At 44.7% G+C, this 17,617-nt stretch overlaps 1 protein-coding gene across 1 annotated transcript; it reads left to right on the forward strand.

The window, feature by feature from the left end:
• The first annotated feature begins 3,956 nt into the window (after positions 1-3,956).
• On the forward strand, positions 3,957-15,749 carry Trim58 (tripartite motif containing 58). The gene is made up of 6 exons (XM_036194655.1): positions 3,957-4,376; positions 6,914-7,009; positions 9,766-9,996; positions 10,849-10,871; positions 10,967-11,067; positions 15,160-15,749. Exons 1-6 carry the CDS (start codon positions 3,957-3,959, stop codon positions 15,747-15,749), a joined length of 1,461 nt encoding a protein of 486 aa, XP_036050548.1.
• Positions 15,750-17,617: the final 1,868 nt, after the last annotated feature.

The following is a 17,617-nucleotide window of genomic DNA, read 5'->3' on the forward strand; positions in this document are numbered from 1 at the left end:
GAGGGCTTGCTGCTCTTGCAGAGGACATGAGTTCCATTCCTGGCACCCATGTCAGGTGGCTTGCAAGCACCTGTAACTCTAGCTCCAGGAGATTCTATTCCCTCTTCTGGCCTCCTTGGGCAAGAGCACACTTGTTTTACTGTTCTCATCCGTGCTGGGCCACACCCCAGTCATTACTATCCACATCATTCCACTCATCTTCCCTTCAAATGGTAGTTTATTTCTGAAAGCAGAAAAATCTCAAGTTTAGAGAAAGAAAGATTAAGGGGAAAAATGTGTATTTTGTGTAAGATTATATATATATATATATATATATATATATATATATATATATATATAGTGATTACAGCAGGAACAGTCCATGGTGCTGTTCAGTAAGTTGTGGGAGGAAGGAGAGCAGGTGTGCTCCACACTGGCTGACAGTGGTGTGAGGGACCCCTAAGAGACAGGCTCTCTTCTGAATTTGCCCTATTATGAGGCCTACGACCCTAAGCCAGCTTCATGTGTAATGTCACGGTCTGACAGACTTGAGAGCTAGTGCTGAGTCCACATATTCAAGAAACTCCGTAAGCTTCTGTTCCTTTTACATTTAGAGTTCATTTATGTGTGTGTGTGTGTGTGTGGGGGGTGCCTCAGCCCACCCATGGAGGCCAGAAGACAACTCTTATTAGCCAGGTGGTCTTCTTTCACTGTGTGAGTCCAGGGGATCAAACTCAGGTCAGCAGGCGAGTATCTTTGCCATCTTGTGGGCTTTAAATATTTTTTGGGTGGAGGGGAAATGTTGTTGGTTGTTTTTTCTCTTTTGGCTTTTTTGCTCTTTGGGGGTCTGCCAAAGACCCAAAAGAGTTAAAAACAACCAACAACATTTTGGCATACCAACATGAGACTCGAATTTCCATAGTGCCTGAGAAAGCTTAAAAACAAAAAAAGAGGATATGACTCCTTTAAGAGTTTCTGCCTGCTGATGAGCCCATAAACAGCCAATGTGTTAAATGGGAACAAAAACTTGGTTTTCACTTACTTTTTTGTTCTGTGGCAGAGCAAGCATTTATTCTAGAGCCCTAGGAAGGTTGAATGCAATTCCTGGACATACACCTCCAACCAGCCACAAGCTTTAGGCTTGGATTTCATGGCTGAGAGCAGGCAGAGCCAGCTCAGAGGATCCTGGTATAGCTTAGCAGTTTGAAGTTTGCTCATACAGTCAAAAAAGACTAGAGAAACACAGTACAAGAGGTCCAGACAGAAAAAAACTCTGAACAGGTTCAGTGTGTTTTACAATGTGCATAGGCTTGAGAAAGAAAGAATATGGGTATAGACAGCCATAGAAAGAAATAAATGGTTTAAAATAATAATTAAAGTCTTTAAAAAGAGAATGAAAGTGATATAAAAGAAAAAAGCCACATAAGATGAGAAACATACCGGGAGTCTGGATCCTATGTAGTACTATGTTGGTTTTGAATTTTTTGAATGCTGATAAGCAAACAACAGCTGGTAAGAGACGTCGGATTGAGAGAGGGACTGAAGAGATAAGCCAGCCGAAATACTTTAAGAATGCCTCAACTTTAAAATGGAACTCAAAAATTATATTTGTCAAGTAGAAATCACAAATATTTTGGAGAAGAGTTTTTGCTTTTGTTCCCACAGGAAACAAGAGGCTGTGGATTCCTTCAGGAATGAGATGGATCAGGTTTGATCAGGAGAGACCCCCATGAATCTTGACAGGCAATATATATCAACAAAGGTTAGTGCTGGTCTTCTCAGCACCTGGCCATTGCCTCAATTTTCTCAGGAACCCCCTAAAGATGCTTCGCCCACAGACGACAGGAAGCAGTTTGAAGAATATGGCACTCACATTCCCAAGAGGGATGTGGAAGGCTTTGGTGGGTTATGGATGTTTGTTGTCATACATATAGTATATTGATACAAATTTAAAGTTATTTTTGTTACACTGTATGTATGTTTCTACTCTTGTCTAAGGTATTATATCTGTGTAGTTCATTTAAAAATGTAAGGTAAAGGTCTAGTTTTTGAAAGCTACTATTATATACTATTTATAGAATAATTAAGAAACAGATTAGTAGTCATTTATAACCATCAAATGTATAGATATGTTAGGCATGTTTTTAAGATCATACAGAGATTTTAGATAATTTAGATAAATAAATAGTCTTCAAACACTTCAAAGACCTGTAGAATATGGCATTTTAAATGTTTTTTTACCTAAGGCTTTTCATGACAATGAGCTACATCTGCTCCTGGCAGCACCAATTTACTTCATAAAAGGATGATGGACATCCAAGAAACTCCATTGTGCTTTCATTGTGGCAAGATTAGCCATTTGGGCAAGAAACTGCTTTTGCTTTGATTGCTTGACTATGTGCTATGCAGGCTGGACGCACAGGACCCACATGACCCACAGGAAAGTGACTGTTGAACTTTGCCAAAACAAGGTGGGACAGTCCTTCAAATTTCCTGCTTCACTGAAAGTCTGCTGGATACTCTAGGCCTGTAGACTGGCGATGGATGCCCCAACATTGCAGAGGAACTTTGGGTGACTGTCCAGGCAGGCAAATGTCTCTGTTGTTAGACAATATTAATTCCTTCTGGAGTCGTTGATGGAATTAAAGACTAAATAATTAGAGTTTCAGTTTTTCTTAGTTATGATAGAAAGTAAGTTAGGTATAAAACTTTGGACTCACTACGATTAGATAGATACTGTAGTATTTTCTCTGAATGTGATAAATACAAATGGACTGAATGTTGTAAATGTAATTTGTACTCGATAACCATTTTGTTGCATGTAGTTTTACTATGTTAAAGTTAAAATCTTTCATTTTTATTTAGACAAAAAGTGGGAAATGTAAACTATTATTTTAAGATGTGTTACATTCGTTGATGATGTGGAACATTTGTTTAATGATGCAAAGATATGTTGCATTCTTTTATGTTGCATTTGTTCAACTCTGTGAAGCTGTGTTACTTTACCTGTCTAAAACACCTGATTGGTCTAATAAAGAACTGGACATTCAATAGCAAAGCAGGAGAAAGGATAGGCGGGGCTGGCAGGCAGAGAGACTACATAGAAGGAGAAAAAGAAGGACCAGGAAGCAAGAGAGATCTAGGAGTGAGAGAAGAAAGGGCCAGCCACCCAGCCAGACACAGAATAAGAAGGAAAGAAAAAGTATACAGAAATAGAGAAAGGTAAAAGCCCAGAGGCAAAAGATAGATGGGATAATTTAAGAAAAGCTGGCTGGAAAAAAGCCAAGCTAAGATGGAGCACTCATAAGAAATAATAAGATCTGTGTGGTTTCATTGGGAGCTGGGTGGCAGGCCCCCAAAAGAGCAAAAGAGTAAATAAAACAACCATCAACAGGGCAACTTAGCTGACCTTGATGTGCTTCTATCGTCCTGATTATTGGGAGGCTGAGCCAGGAAGACAGAGCGTTCAAAGTCAGACTGAATGGCAGAGTGAGTTCAAAACCAGCCTGGACTGCAGAGTGAATTCAAGCCCACCCTAGGCAAGTGTAATAGAACCCCGTCTCAAAATAAAAGATTTAAAAAAAAAAAAAAAGTACTGGGGATGTTCCTCAGTGGTAGAACACGCCTGGCTTATGTGAGGCTCTGGGTTCGATCCACACTACAAAACAGCGCAAACTTCAATCACCTCTAATGTTAGTTAGGATGGTGTAAATGCTGCATTATATAAAATATTAATATTTATCAAACAAAGCTGGTGGGAGAAGGATAGAAAAAATAGAAAAGGGGCTGCTGGGTTTCTGAGGAAGTGACAGTCACTGGACTTGTTGCTGTCACCAGGAGTGGTTCTTTTTGGCTGCTGGATCTTGGGCCAGCCCAGGAGATAACACCCCCCGCAGGGCCTGCTCCCCTCCTTATGGTTGTCCTTCCTTCTGTGCAGACCGCTAGGGCAATAGGAGCTGCTGCCACCGGCCAGGACCATGGCCACGGCGCCCGGGGAGCGGCTGCGAGAGGAGGCGCGGTGCTCGGTGTGCCTGGACTTCCTGCAGGAGCCCATAAGTGTGGATTGCGGCCACAGCTTCTGCCTGCGGTGCATCTCCGAGTTTTGCGAGAAGTCAGACAGCGCGCAGGGCGGCGTCTACGCCTGTCCCCAGTGCAGGAGTCCCTTCAGGCCCGCCAGCTTCAGGCCCAATCGGCAGCTGGCCAGTCTGGTGGACAGCGTGAGGCAGCTGGGGTTGGGTACAGGACACCCCGGGACGCGCCAGTGCACGAGGCACGGCGAGGACCTGAGCCGCTTCTGCGAGGAGGACCAGACAATGATATGTTGGGTCTGTGACACCAGCCCCGAACACCGGAGCCACCACACTGAACCGCTGCAGGAGGCTGCCAGCCGCTACCAGGTGAGACTGCTCAGGTCCCCGTGTGGAAAATGGGAAGACCCTGGGGCAGGCTGAGCTGGGAATGTGAAGGGACACATTCCAAGCAGATCCAAAAGGTGCTAGCGAGTCTCTTAAGTAACTCCCAAGCGCCTCCCTTCCCTGGTCTCCTCCCCATCCTTACTAGCTCACACTCACCGAAGCTGGGTAGCTTTTGCCCCTGGGTAGCGCATTTGCTAAGCCCAGGCTCTGCTCACGACCCGGCCTCGCGCAGCGGGTGGCTCGCCCCCTGCTGAGAGCACAGATGCCCTCCTGTCCATAAAGAGGGGCTCCCTAGTGCTTCTGGCTTTAGTGTGTATTATCCCGGCAACCGCAACCGCGCAAGGCTGCTTTCTTATCTTCCTCCACATTTGTTGGACACGTTTTAAGTACATTTACGTTTTCAACTTCCTGAACAACCGTTACCAGGGATGCCAGTGTGGTCTTCCTTCCGTTGGCAAGCTTAACCACCCTGTTGTAAGGAGCACTCGCTTTCTTAAGATGTTTGCTAGTTTGTTTTCTCTAAAATTAAAAATTGGGGTATTTTCCTCAACTCGTTGGAAATGTCCCTCATGATTTTACCGCTTGCTTCCTCTTGATTTTATAAAAATTCAGGCATGGGGGATTTTTTTTAAATCTGATTTTAAAATTATGATCTTACCTGCTTACGTCCTGAAAACGTCACACAGAACTTGGCTAGTGAGATGTCACTGATACTGTTTTCCATAAGTATTCTGTGGTTTTTTTTTTTTTTCAATTAAATGCCAAATAAATACCATCTTGACCTCTCAGCCAATCAGCGGCAGCTGCCTAAGGCGTGCCCAGCTCTTATCCTAACCAAACACAGATCCTGCAGAATCCGCCCTGTCACTGCTGTCCCCAGGCCTGTTGTTTGTCACCTCCTTGGTGTGGCTCATGGTTGCTTTGGGCTGACAGAGCAAAACGTTCCAACAGCAAAGCAAATCCCACCGCAGCCTGGTCCGTTGGGCACCTCCACGAGTTCCAAGGCTGTTTTATAAGCACGTTCGACACAGCGCTATGGTGACATCTTTTCAAGTGTGAACCATGTGTATGTAGGATTTATTACAGTAACTTTTATGGTGGGGCCCGTATGTTTTCCTTCCCAAAGCGTATTTGTGTATGTGTTCTGTAGCATGAATCTTAAAGGTTCTTATTAATAAAAATAAACCCGAAGCATGTTATTGGGGTGATTGCTGGAAGATCAGAGAAGCAGAACAAGCCACAGCTATCTCACCTTGCTAGTTCCTCAGGTGATCCTGTTTCCTCAGGCTGGAAGCTTCTGAGTCCTCCTCCACATGAATCTCAGCTGAACTGTGTTGCTCCAAAGCCTGAACGCTTAACCAACCAAATGCTTAACTAACTACATGTTTTACTCACTTAGTTCCTGGTCCTCATGCCTTATATACCTTTCTCTTTCTGCCCCCACTCCCTGGGATAAAAGGTTGGGTTTCTGGGATTAAAGGCATGGGTCACCATGCTTAGCTGTTTCTAAAGTGGCTTTGAACTCAGAGATCTGGCTGGCTCTGCCTCCCAAGTGCTGGGATTAAAGGCGTGCACCACCACTGCCCAACTTCTGTTATAGCTTACTCTTCTTAATTTCTAGCCACCATTTTTGGCTTTGTTCTAATGGCTGTCTGTTCTCTGACCCCAGATATGTTTATTTCGGGGAACACACAATATTTCAGGGAACACAATACCCACCACTTCTCTGTGATCAAGCACACACACACACACACACACACACACACACACACACACACACATGCCTCCCGCGGGGTCCTATTGCTAGAAGGAGGTAGTGTCTCTTGCACCCTCCCCACTCCCTGGGTAGGGGCGCTTGCTAGCAACATGACAATCTGAGTTTGATCCCTAAACCCAACCCACGTGATGGAAGGATAACTGGCTCCTGCAAGTAGTCTCTGACCTCAATTTGTGTCCCTGGCACTCTTGTGGGGGCGCACAAACACACACACACACACACACACACACACACACACACACACACACACACACTTACACATATACACTAGAAAAATGTAAAAAGGAATAAGCTCTTAAGTAATAAGTAAGAAATAACATCAGTCTGCCAACAGTAGATGGCAATAAATCTACTGTAAACAGTTTTTTTCCAAATTGGCATTTTATTTTATACAACTATGTATCATGTATATATTTATAGAGCTATTTATCAAAAATGCAACCATTTATCCTCATAATTGTATTTCTAACCTTTAAGTATCCTACAACACCTTATTTGTATTCTGTTGTTACTTTCACCTCACATTGTAACATTTTGTTTTACTATTGGAAAGAGTGTGACAGAATGAGAAACTCTTGGGCACATCTTGGTGTCTGGTACCAGACAAGGTGTCGGCTGAATTTAGTGAGTACTGAGTAAGGTCAGTGAGGGACTCCCAGGCTGCTCTTTGTACTTTATATCTAAGTAAACTAAAGTCCCGAGAGGGTGCATCTACAGTGATCCCGTGTTGTCTTTCCAACAGAGGATGCTGCAAGCCGCTTTGGAACTTGTGAGGAAGGAAATGGAGGAGGCTCTGATGCAGGAGACCAATGTGGGGAAGAAGACTGTCATTTGGAAGGTGAGAACAGAACTGTGGCTTCAGGGAGCTTTCAGGCCAAGGGTGTGAGACCTTCTTCCATTACACTCTCTCACACTCATGTTCTGACTCCCCATCTCCTCCAGAAAGCACCACAGTGCCCTCGTGGGTCACTTTTCAATCCTGTCGATATGACCTGACTTATAAGTAAGTCGCTTTGCCCTCTGATTCTTACTGTCAAACTCACTGCTATAAGTCAGTCACCTCAATCCATGATTCACAAACAGATCTGTGAGATGGATGGAAATCAATGCTATACAAGATGTATAACAGAGTACAGAGACCAGCAACCACCCGGTACACAGAAGGACCATCAGCCGTCTGCAGTCACATAGCCATGCATTCCTCTTCTGCACCTCACCCAGCCCCTTTTCTTTCTTATGCATCTCATTTGCATACCTGTGGATATAGCCTTTCTGAACCTGGGTTATCTCCAGATGAGCCATAGATTGAAGCATGCTGCCGCCACCTACTGGGCAGAGTCAGGAATGCTGCTGAACACTGCGGCAGGGGTGTCCAACTTTTTGACACTGAGATATAACACTGTCATCTACAAATGTGTTGGGCTGCATTCACAGCTGTCCTCAGCACCCACACAGTCGGCCCATAAGCTGTGGGCTGGACACACCTGCTACAGTGTACAACATTCTCCCCACACCTGTGACACAGCTGGCTGATCAGACTCTCAATGGTGTCAGACTGTGAAACTTAGAACTCGTGGACATATTACAAACACAATGTGTCGTGTGATATCCAACATATATTTTTATTTTTCTCCTTCTACAAATAACCTTCTCTATTCTTTTTTTGTATTGTCTAGATCTTTCCTTCTTGTTTTTGTTGAAAGTACAGTCTTTTATAGACAGATTATTTCTCCCATAAGAACTGTTTGTTTTTTCCTACGTTTTTCTTCTGGGATAAGTCTTATTCCATTCAAATCACAGTGTCCAATATGGGTGAAGTTAAACATTGGTTCTCAAATTAATAATATCCAGGCTTATAATCCAAGTCACTTGCTCTTGATTTTGGCCTGGCCATGGACCTAGGCAATCAGAGGCCCATATCCAAGACCTGGGTCCTTACATCTAGACCCCATAATGGCTACGTTAACATAAATGTGATGCTAAGATTCCTGTTAAGACAAGTGCTCCTGCATGGTTTACAGTCACTAACGTGTCCACAGGAGACACAGGCAACAAGGGAAGTTTGATATACATAATCATAAGTTCTAGAGGGTCCTTCTTCCATTTTCGGCCCTTGTAGCTTTCACATGCAGAAGGGTGGGATGAAGGAAGATGGACTGCAGAAGTCTCTCCTCACCATTGCCTCTCGTGCCCCTGGTTTGACCCACTGTAACTCCACAGCGCATCGCCTCCCACATCGGGGAGTGTGGTGGGTATTTAACAGGAGCCACCTTTCGGAAATCAGGGCATGAAATTCCAATTTACTTGATTTTAGAAAGTGGCCATGACCATGTGAATGTAGTGATTTAGAAAATGGTGAAAAGAGAGGGGATGAAAATTGGAGGAAGTTATTGTCTTAAAAGAGAAAACTGTTAATACAGCTGGTTCTTAAAAAAAATATATATCCTGTCCTTCAGTGAAACCAGGAAATGATGAACATTAGAAACAGCAGAGAATGCAGGAGGTAGGTGCTTGGGGAATAATTTGCCTCTTACCCTTGCTTTACAGCTGGTTTCCTGAATACTGATTTTTGCAAGAACCAAACTGAGATACAGTAAAGCATAATAAAATCTATTCCTTGGACCTCTTTAGGAATTGTAGATGTCGAAAGTGGAAACCAGGATAATAATCTGAATCTAATGTGAAGCCAGTGCCTAAGGGACACTTAGCTGTTCTTGGCTGTACAGAAAATGTTAGCCACTATTACCTTGTAGAAAAGAACATTTAGAGCCAGGGTTCAGGGTTCAAGTGCTTGTCAGGCAACCATGTGGACCCGAATTTGGATCCCCAGGATTCACATGAAAAGTTTGAGGTGGTGATATATTCCTGTGACCTCGGTGCTGGAGTTGGGGGAGCAAAGACAGGCAGATTCCTGGGGGCTGCTGGCCAGCCTAGCCTAAACAGTGATCACAGGGTTCAGGGAGAAAGCCTGTTGTTAAAAATGAGGTGGAGGTGGAGAACAGTAGAGGTAGATACCTAAAGTAAATCTCTGGCCTCTACATATGCACCCCCAAGCGAACACACCTCTACACACACACACACACACACACACACACACACACACACACACACACACAGCACTAAAGAGATTGTTTTTACTCTCAAGCTTTGCACAGTTACAAATCCAGGTTTCTGTACTCTCTCTGTTGTTGTTTCTAGTAGATACAGTGGCTGGTAGAATAAACAGTAACTAGTATTGTGGGATGACTGGACACTGTTCACAGCTGGACCAATAGTCACTGACCTCCCACCCCACCCACACTTCTGTCCTATTTTAGGTATGATACTGAAATTTGTATCTAGAAACTCTTGCTTTCAAATCTACATCTAACTGAGATCCCCGGTCCAGTAGCCTTTCTCAGATTGGTGCTGTCCAGCCCCCCAGCCCCCATACCAATGGTTCTGGCCCCTGCATGCTGTTAGAACACAGCCAACAGTCAGTTCGAGGGAAAAGCAGAGACCACTCTGAGCACGCGTCCCCAGCTCGGCTGCCCCACACTTGATAATTGACACCTCAAAACATCCTCCATGACCTAGCCTGCCCTGTCTCCCCAGGAGAAAGTGGAGACGCAGAGACAGCGTTTCAGGCTGGAGTTTGAGAAACACCGGGGTTTCCTGGCCCAGGAGGAACAGCTGCAGCTGAGGCGGCTGGAAGAGGAGGAGCGAGCAACCCTGCAGAGGCTGCGCGACTGTCGGAACAGGCTGGTCCAACAGAACAAGGCCCTGAAGGAGCTGGCTGAAGAGCTGCAGGAGAGGAGCCAGCGGCCAGCCCTGGGGCTGCTGGAGGTGAGGCAAGCTCCCGGGGTGTAGGCAGATGTGAGCTAAGGGACAGAGGTGAGATCTTGTCATCTGGATACCAGCACCTAGGCATGCTTGCTCTCAGTAGACGAACTTAGAACTGATGAAGAAGGCATGAGAATCTGAAGGGAACCTTAGACAGCCAGGTAGCTCATGCTAACACAAAAAACTTAATGATGCACACTAAACAACTGAGTGTTTACAAAAAGTTATATGTTGACTAGATTTTAGGTAATTAATATAAATACATACACGCAGATATATATATATATATATATGTGTGTATATGTATATATGTATGTATGTATATATTTCTTTTAAAAGAGAAAGTGCTGCCAGATATTAATGGCTTCCTTTCTTAGCAATGTAGATCAAAAGACCAGCTTTGGTGTGACAGATAAGAATTAGACATTTGGTATTCCCTTGCAAAGGCATTAAGGGTGACATTTGTGTGTGTTTACCCCAAATAAATTCTTCAGATATTTCAATGCCTTCCCCCCAATTCTATCTTCATTAAGCACAGGATGTAACTCTACCAAAAGAGTCAATTGGCAAAATTGTCAACCCCGAAAACAGCTAAACTGATGGATTTGGGGGGAATGGATGTAAACTGTGTGCAGCATGATTCTGTTCTGATGGTGACTGATCTTGTCACCTAGGCTTTTGGTTGTTTAAAGCCTTCTTTTTCCTGTAAAGAGCAGGGGTTCATTTTCCCCTGAAGTTTCATCTTAGGTGTTAGCACCTTTCAGATATTTCTACTGACATCTTTACTGTGCATCCTGCCTGACTTCAGAAAGAAGTCAGAGGCCTAACTCATCCCTGTGTGTCTTTCCTTTCCAGGGAGTAAGAGGAGTCTTGACCCGGTATGTTTCATTTCTGAATCAGTGTGGGGTGGCTGGTGCGGGGGAGATAGGCCCCTATTGACCACACTGACACCTGTGGCTCTGCATACTTCCAGAAGCAAAGCCGTCACACGGCTGGAACCGGAGGCCATCCCCTTGGAGCTGAAGACGGTATGCTGCATCCCTGGGATGAGGGAGATGCTGAAGAAATTCCAAGGTAGGCATCAGGTCCACCACGCTCCCCTTCACAAGAGTGAGAGGCAGAAACAGGTTAAAGGAAGTTAGTTTGGGCCAGAACTGGGGAAAGAAAAACCTCCCAATCTCTCTCCATGTCACCTGTAAAAGTCCCACAATGTGTAGAAAACTAAACTAAGACTAAAGCGCGCTCACGTGTGTGTGTGTGTGTGTGTGTGTGTGTGTGTGTGTGTGTGAGAGAGAGAGAGAGAGAGAGAGAGCGTGCGCGCGCGCGCGCGCTATTAGATGCATCTTCTCTTCTCTGGCTCCCAGGTTTCTGTTCTATTCTTACCTGAAGCATGGCTGCATTTGTAGACAGAACCTTGATGTCTGGGCCAGGCTCTCAGTGCAGCTGACTCCGTGGATGTCATGCAGTGGTAACAATCAGAGCCAAAAATCCTAGTGGTAAAAGTCAGCCAAGACTTACTTGAGAGCATGCTATCGTGAGTGGTCTGTGGGTCCCAGAGCTTCACCTCTGCCTTCGTGCTTGTCATCAGGGATAAGGACAAATAAAGCAAAAATTGTCTTTTCTTCCCCTGTTCTCTCACTGACTCCAGAGCCTTTGGTCACCAAAATGTGTTAGACCCTTCCCTCTAACACTTAACCAATGCCCCCAGTGGGTTTCCCAACTAGAAATCTAACCCAATTTCCTTTCTGACAAGATCATCCCAGAGATGGAATCAGGCTGACAGTGTTCCCCCCCCCCCCCCCCCGCAAACTGACAACCCCTGCCCATGTAGGTTGTGGCCTTCATTTTTAAGGGTTTTTTGTTTGTTTGTTTTTTGGGTTTTTGTTTTGTTTTGTTTTGTTTTGTTTTTTTGGTAAGCATACAAAGTAATGACTTTATTCTAAAAGTGATTTCTATTTTTATTTTCTATATGAGTTGTTTTGCCTGCACCATGTGTGTACAGTGCCCTTAGAGACCAGAAGAGGACATCAGATCTCCTGCAACTGGAGTTATAGACAGTTATGAGAAACAACGTGGGTGCTGAGAACAAAACCCCAGATTCTCTACAAGAGCACCCTGTGCTCTTAACCACTGAGCCATCTTTCTATCCCCAGGAATGGGTTCCTTATGACATTTTCATATATGTGCATCATTGTACTTTGCTCATACTCAACCCCATCATCCTCTATGGCCCCTTACCTCCTGTCTGTCTCTGTCCCTCACTCAAATATCACTTTGGTTTTGCTTTTATGTCCTGTATCTGGATAGATGATGGATATTTCCCATGGCTACTTTCATAGCTCAAGGTCTTCGATTTATTTTGAGTTAATTTTTTGTGCTAGCTGAATGATAACAGTCTAGCTTCATTCTTATGCATGGGAATATGATATCCAGTCTCCCAACACCACTTGCTGAAAAGACTCTTCTTCCCCGCAATGCACAATTCTGGCATTTTTGTTGAGATTCATTTGGTTGTAGCTGTGTGGTTTTACACCTGGGTCCTCTCTTCTATTCCACTGCTCTACAAATCTGGTTTTGTAGCAACACTAGACTGATTTTGTCACTATGGCTCTGAGGTAAAGCTTGAGACCAGATATTATGACACTTGCTCTTTCTGCTCAGGATTGCTTTGAGTTCTATGGGTACTATGTGCTTCCATATGAATTTTAGGATTGCTTTTCCTCTTTCTAAGATTTCTATTGGAATTTTGATGGGGATCATTGTAATCTGCAGACTGTTTTAAGTAACATAACTATTTTCATAATAATAATTCTGCCAATCTGTGGACAGGGAAGTCTTTCCGTCTTCTGGTGGTATCTTTTGATTTCCTCCCTCAGTGCGTTAACGTTTTCTTGTAGAAGCTCTTCCCCTCCCTGGATAGGTCCATTCCTAGAGTTTTGGGAGGACTTTTGTGGGGCATTTACCCACCAACCCCACGGTTCCCCAGAGCTTTCTTCCCCAGAGTTTTCTTGAGTGTGAGAAGCAGGAAATATTAGATAGAAGGATTTATAGTGCGAAGATAAACAGATAGAAAATACAGGATAGCCTCGAGAGGGCCTGGAACCTATTCCAATGGGCCCTGACTGTTTCTGCCCCAGGGTATTTATAGAAATGCCAAGGGGTGGAGCAAAAGACCTCCCCCCTAGCACAGCCAAGGGCAGACCATCTCAGACACCTGCACTCAGGCCTGTGGTCCAATCATCCAATATATGTGGACCTGCTGGGCAAAGCCACAAGGAACCTGAAAACAGGATCCCACAGACTTTTATTGTTTTTTGTTTGTTTGTTTTAGTTTTGCTCTTAGAAGCTATCGTGGTTGGTATTTTTCTTTCTCTCTATCAAGATCATTATTTATAGATAGAAAAGATACTGATATTTGATGTATGTTTTGTAGCCCACTGTTTTGCTCAAAGTGTTTATCATGTCTAAAGTTTTCTGATGAAGTCCTGAGGGTCTTTTAAGTATATGATTGGACTTACATCTGTAAGCAGGAAGATTTAATTTCTTCAGCTTTGCTCTCTTATTTCTTTATCTTGCCTTATTGCTCTGGCTAAGGACTAAGTAAGGACTGTGTGTTTTCTTGTCTCATCCCTGACTTTACAGGAAATGCTGTGTTTATCTTCTATAGCCTTTATTATGTTGAGGTATCATGAAGGGATGGATATTCAGCATCATTAAAGGTCTTTCCTGTATCTGTTGAGATGATCATGTGATGTCTGCCCTTAGGTCTATTTATGTGCTAGTGTCTTAGTTGGGGTTACTATTGTTGTGATCAAATTTCATGGCCAAAACCAAGCTGGGGAGGAAAGAGTTTATTCAGCTTATGCTTCCCCATCACAGATGACCATCAAAGGAAGTCAGGACAGAAACTCAGGCAGGACAGGAGCCTAGAGACAGCAGTTGATGCAAAGGCCATGGAGAGGTGTTGCTTACTGACTTGCCCAGTCTGCTTTCTTATAGAACTCAGCACTACCAGCCCAGGATGGCACTATCCACAATGGGCTGGGCCCTCCCGCATCAACCACTAATTAAGAAAATGCCTTACAACCGAATGTTTTCGGAGGTGTGTTCTCGATTGAAGTTCCCTCCTTTCAAATAACTCCAGTGTGTGTCAGGTTGACACATGGCCAGCCAGCACAGCTGGGTTGCTCAATACTGAGTTGTGTATATTGAACCATCTTTTCATAGCTAGAATGAAACCAACATGGCAATGGAATATGGCGTTCTTCATGTGTTCTTAAATTTGGTCTGGAAGTATTTACTGAAATTTTCTGCATCCATTTTCATCAGGGAAATTTGTAATTTCCCATTGTGCCCTTCTCTGGGTTTGGTATTAGGGTGATACTGGCTCTATAGAATGAGTTTGGTAGCATCCTTTCCCTTTCTGTTTGGAGAACTGTTTGTGGAGTATAGGTGTCGACTCGTGTTTAAACAGCTGGTAGGATGACAGTGCAGTGGACTGGTCCTGGCCTGCACTTCTGACTGATCAGCCGCCAGGAGGGTTTCTTAGGACTCCCCTTCTCGGGCTCAATTAATACACCTATTGCGAGGCCTGCTTACAGAACACAGGGGAACACCACTTGGCCATTTATTGTGAAGGAGTTTCAGAGGATACAGAGGGACAGGCAGACAGGAACGATGAATAGGGAGCAAGGAGAAGAGGTTCAGCTTCTGCCCCATCCCTACCCTTCCCACACCGAACTCCTCCTTTCCGGGAATCTCTATGTCGTTAGCAGCCCGGAGGCCACACAATCCGGTATCTTCCTTTTTATTTAGTTATGTATTTAGTTTTTCCTTTGCACACAAAGCAAGGGGCAATGGAAGTCCCATTGTGTCCAGCAGAGTTCTGTGAGGCCCAAATCAAGGCTTTTTGCCAGGCTCAGTTTTTCTGGACGAGAGAAATGAGAAATTGTTTGAGGGTTGTTAGTGGGTGGCTGAGTTTTCATCAGCTGGAACTGAAGCTCAGTGGTACTATGTAAGGCCCTGGGGTCCATGCTCAGCACAGTAGATTAAATGAAGAAAGGGAGAAAAGGAGAGAGGGATGAAGGGAGGGACCAAAGGAGGGAGAGAGATGTAAAGTTTTGCTAGATCTTTCTGCTCATTCTCACGCTTGGCAAAACTCCACAGTGGACGTGAAGCTGGATCCCGCCACTGCGCACCCCAGCCTGCTCCTGACAGCCGACCTACGCAGTGTGCAGGATGCGGAGGTCTGGAGGGACGTCCCAAGCAACCCCGAACGTTTTGATACCTGGCCCTGCATCCTGGGCCTGCAGGGCTTCTCTTCCGGGAGGCACTATTGGGAAGTCATCGTGGGGGAAAGGGCAGAGTGGGGGCTAGGGGTATGCCAAGACTCGCTGCCCAGAAAGGGGGAAACCACACCATCCCCAGAGAATGGCGTCTGGGCCATGTGGCTGCTGAGGGGAAGCGAGTACATGGTCCTGGCCTCTCCCTCGGTGCCTGTGCTCCAAGACGAGCGACCTCGCCGCATCGGGATCTTTCTGGACTACGAAGCAGGCGAAATCTCCTTCTACAACATCACAAATGGGTCTTACATCTACACATTCAGCCATCTCTTCTCCGGCATTCTCAGGCCCTACTTTTTTGTCTGTGACACGACCCCTCTTGTCTTGCCACCCATGGCAGAAGCAGGGCCTGGAAACTGGACCCCCAGGGGTCTCCTTGATCTCGCTGCTGTTGTTAGAAGTGAGGAATACTGAAACCATCCGGAAGTGATGTGCTTCTCAGGGGTCCTGGACGGATGGGGAGCATGGCTGTGCCCTGCTGTAACAAGCCACACTAGTGCAGCTCTGCACGCCTGTTCTGTGGAAGCTCTCCCGTGGGGGCTAAGGAGTGGATCCCAGTGGTTCACGTACTGAGGAACTGTGTGGAGTAAAGGACTTCGAAAAGGCAGCAGGCTCATCGAACCCTGCCGCCAGATGTCTCGTCTTCCCTTGATGCATTTTCACAGTGATAAGCTAGAATTAAATGAGATCGTCCTTTCATCCTCAACATGCCGTATAATGGGATGGAGGAGTATCAGTTCTACTTGTTTCTGTTTTTGAGACACAGTCTTCCTGTCTAAGGCTCTCCTCCAACTCTCCCCTCAGTAACCTGGGCGCAGGTATGTGCCAGAATGCTTGGCTGAGAAATGAGATGGCTTCAAAATCAGCTGATATTATTCCAGTGAGACCTATAATTCTGAATCTTTTCTGCTTTTCCTTCCTCGATTTCATTCTCTCTCTCTTTTGTTGTGTCAACCTACTTAGTCTACAGTTCCTTCTAGATTAATATTTTCAGAACCATCCCTTTCTACATTTGTATTTCTTAGCACTGCAGTTGATTAATTTTCATCTTTTCTGTTTTTTAAGATTTTATTTTTATGTGGATATGCATATATGCCTCTGTGTGTATGCTACATCAGTGCAAGCACCAGCAGAGGCCAGAAGAGGGTGTCAGATCCCTGCAGCTGGGATTACAGGCAGTTGTGAGCTGCCCAACAAGGGTGCTGGGAACAGAACTCCAGTTCTCTGGAGCAGCAAGAAGTTTTAACCACTCACCCATCTTTCTAGTTCCTGTCCCCTTTATTTTGGAACCAGTTCTCAATTATTTTGAAGTTCATTACTCTAAATATAGTATCACTGATTCCTAGACCTCCCCTTTTGTCTTTGGATTCATTGTTTATTTTAAAATATGTAAATGTTTTTTTAAAAGATTTACTTATTTTATGTGTATGGGTGTTCTGAACCCATGTATGCTTGCACACCATGTGTGTGCAGTGCCTGAGGAGGAATTCAGATCTCCTGAACTGGAGTTATGAATGGTGGTAAGCTACCATGTGGCTTCCGGGAACTAACCCTGGTCCTCTGTAAGAGTAGCAAGTGCTCTTAACTGCTGAGCAATCTCTCTAGCCCCTGGGTTAATTGCTTTTAAAGGAAGCCTGTGCTCTGGCATTGGTGGTGGTGCATGCCTGTAATCCTAGCATCAGGGAGGCAGAGGCAGGACTCTGAGGCTAGTGTGGGCTCCATAGCAAGATTCAACCTCGAAAGAAAAAAGTCAGAGAATGTAGCTTAGTTGTAAATCACTTGGCTGTCTTGTTCAACACCCTGAACTCAACCCTCAGTACCTAAACAGGCAGGAATTTCTCAGAAGTTTGGATTTTTTTTCTTTTGGGAGCTAGTAATGACTAGGTGGTAGCTGGCTTGAAAGGTGACTGTCCATTCAAGCTCCATCCACTCACAGACAGATCTCTCCGGGAAGGAAACAGCATGTACTTGCTTTCTGCCTCTTCTCCTGATACTTGTTCTTAAGACCTCAATAAACAACATCCTTTCTTGCCCAGACTCAGCTTCTGGCTATGAATCCTAGAGCAGTAACACTGACGACACCCTCATAGTTAATGGAGACTTGTGAGGTTATCATTGGTGAGTGGCCAGAATTGAACTCTTACTTAAATACTGTGTAAGGAGGGTGATGAGATGATAATGATGTTTAACTTATTTTTCACGTATATTCTCTGTCTTTCTAACAAAGTCCTTAAAGGTCAGTGAAGGCTCACTTGCTATCTGTCACTGGTCTCTGGATCTGT

Source organism: Onychomys torridus, chromosome 8 (assembly GCF_903995425.1).
Source record: "Onychomys torridus chromosome 8, mOncTor1.1, whole genome shotgun sequence".
NCBI lineage: Eukaryota > Metazoa > Chordata > Mammalia > Rodentia > Cricetidae > Onychomys > Onychomys torridus.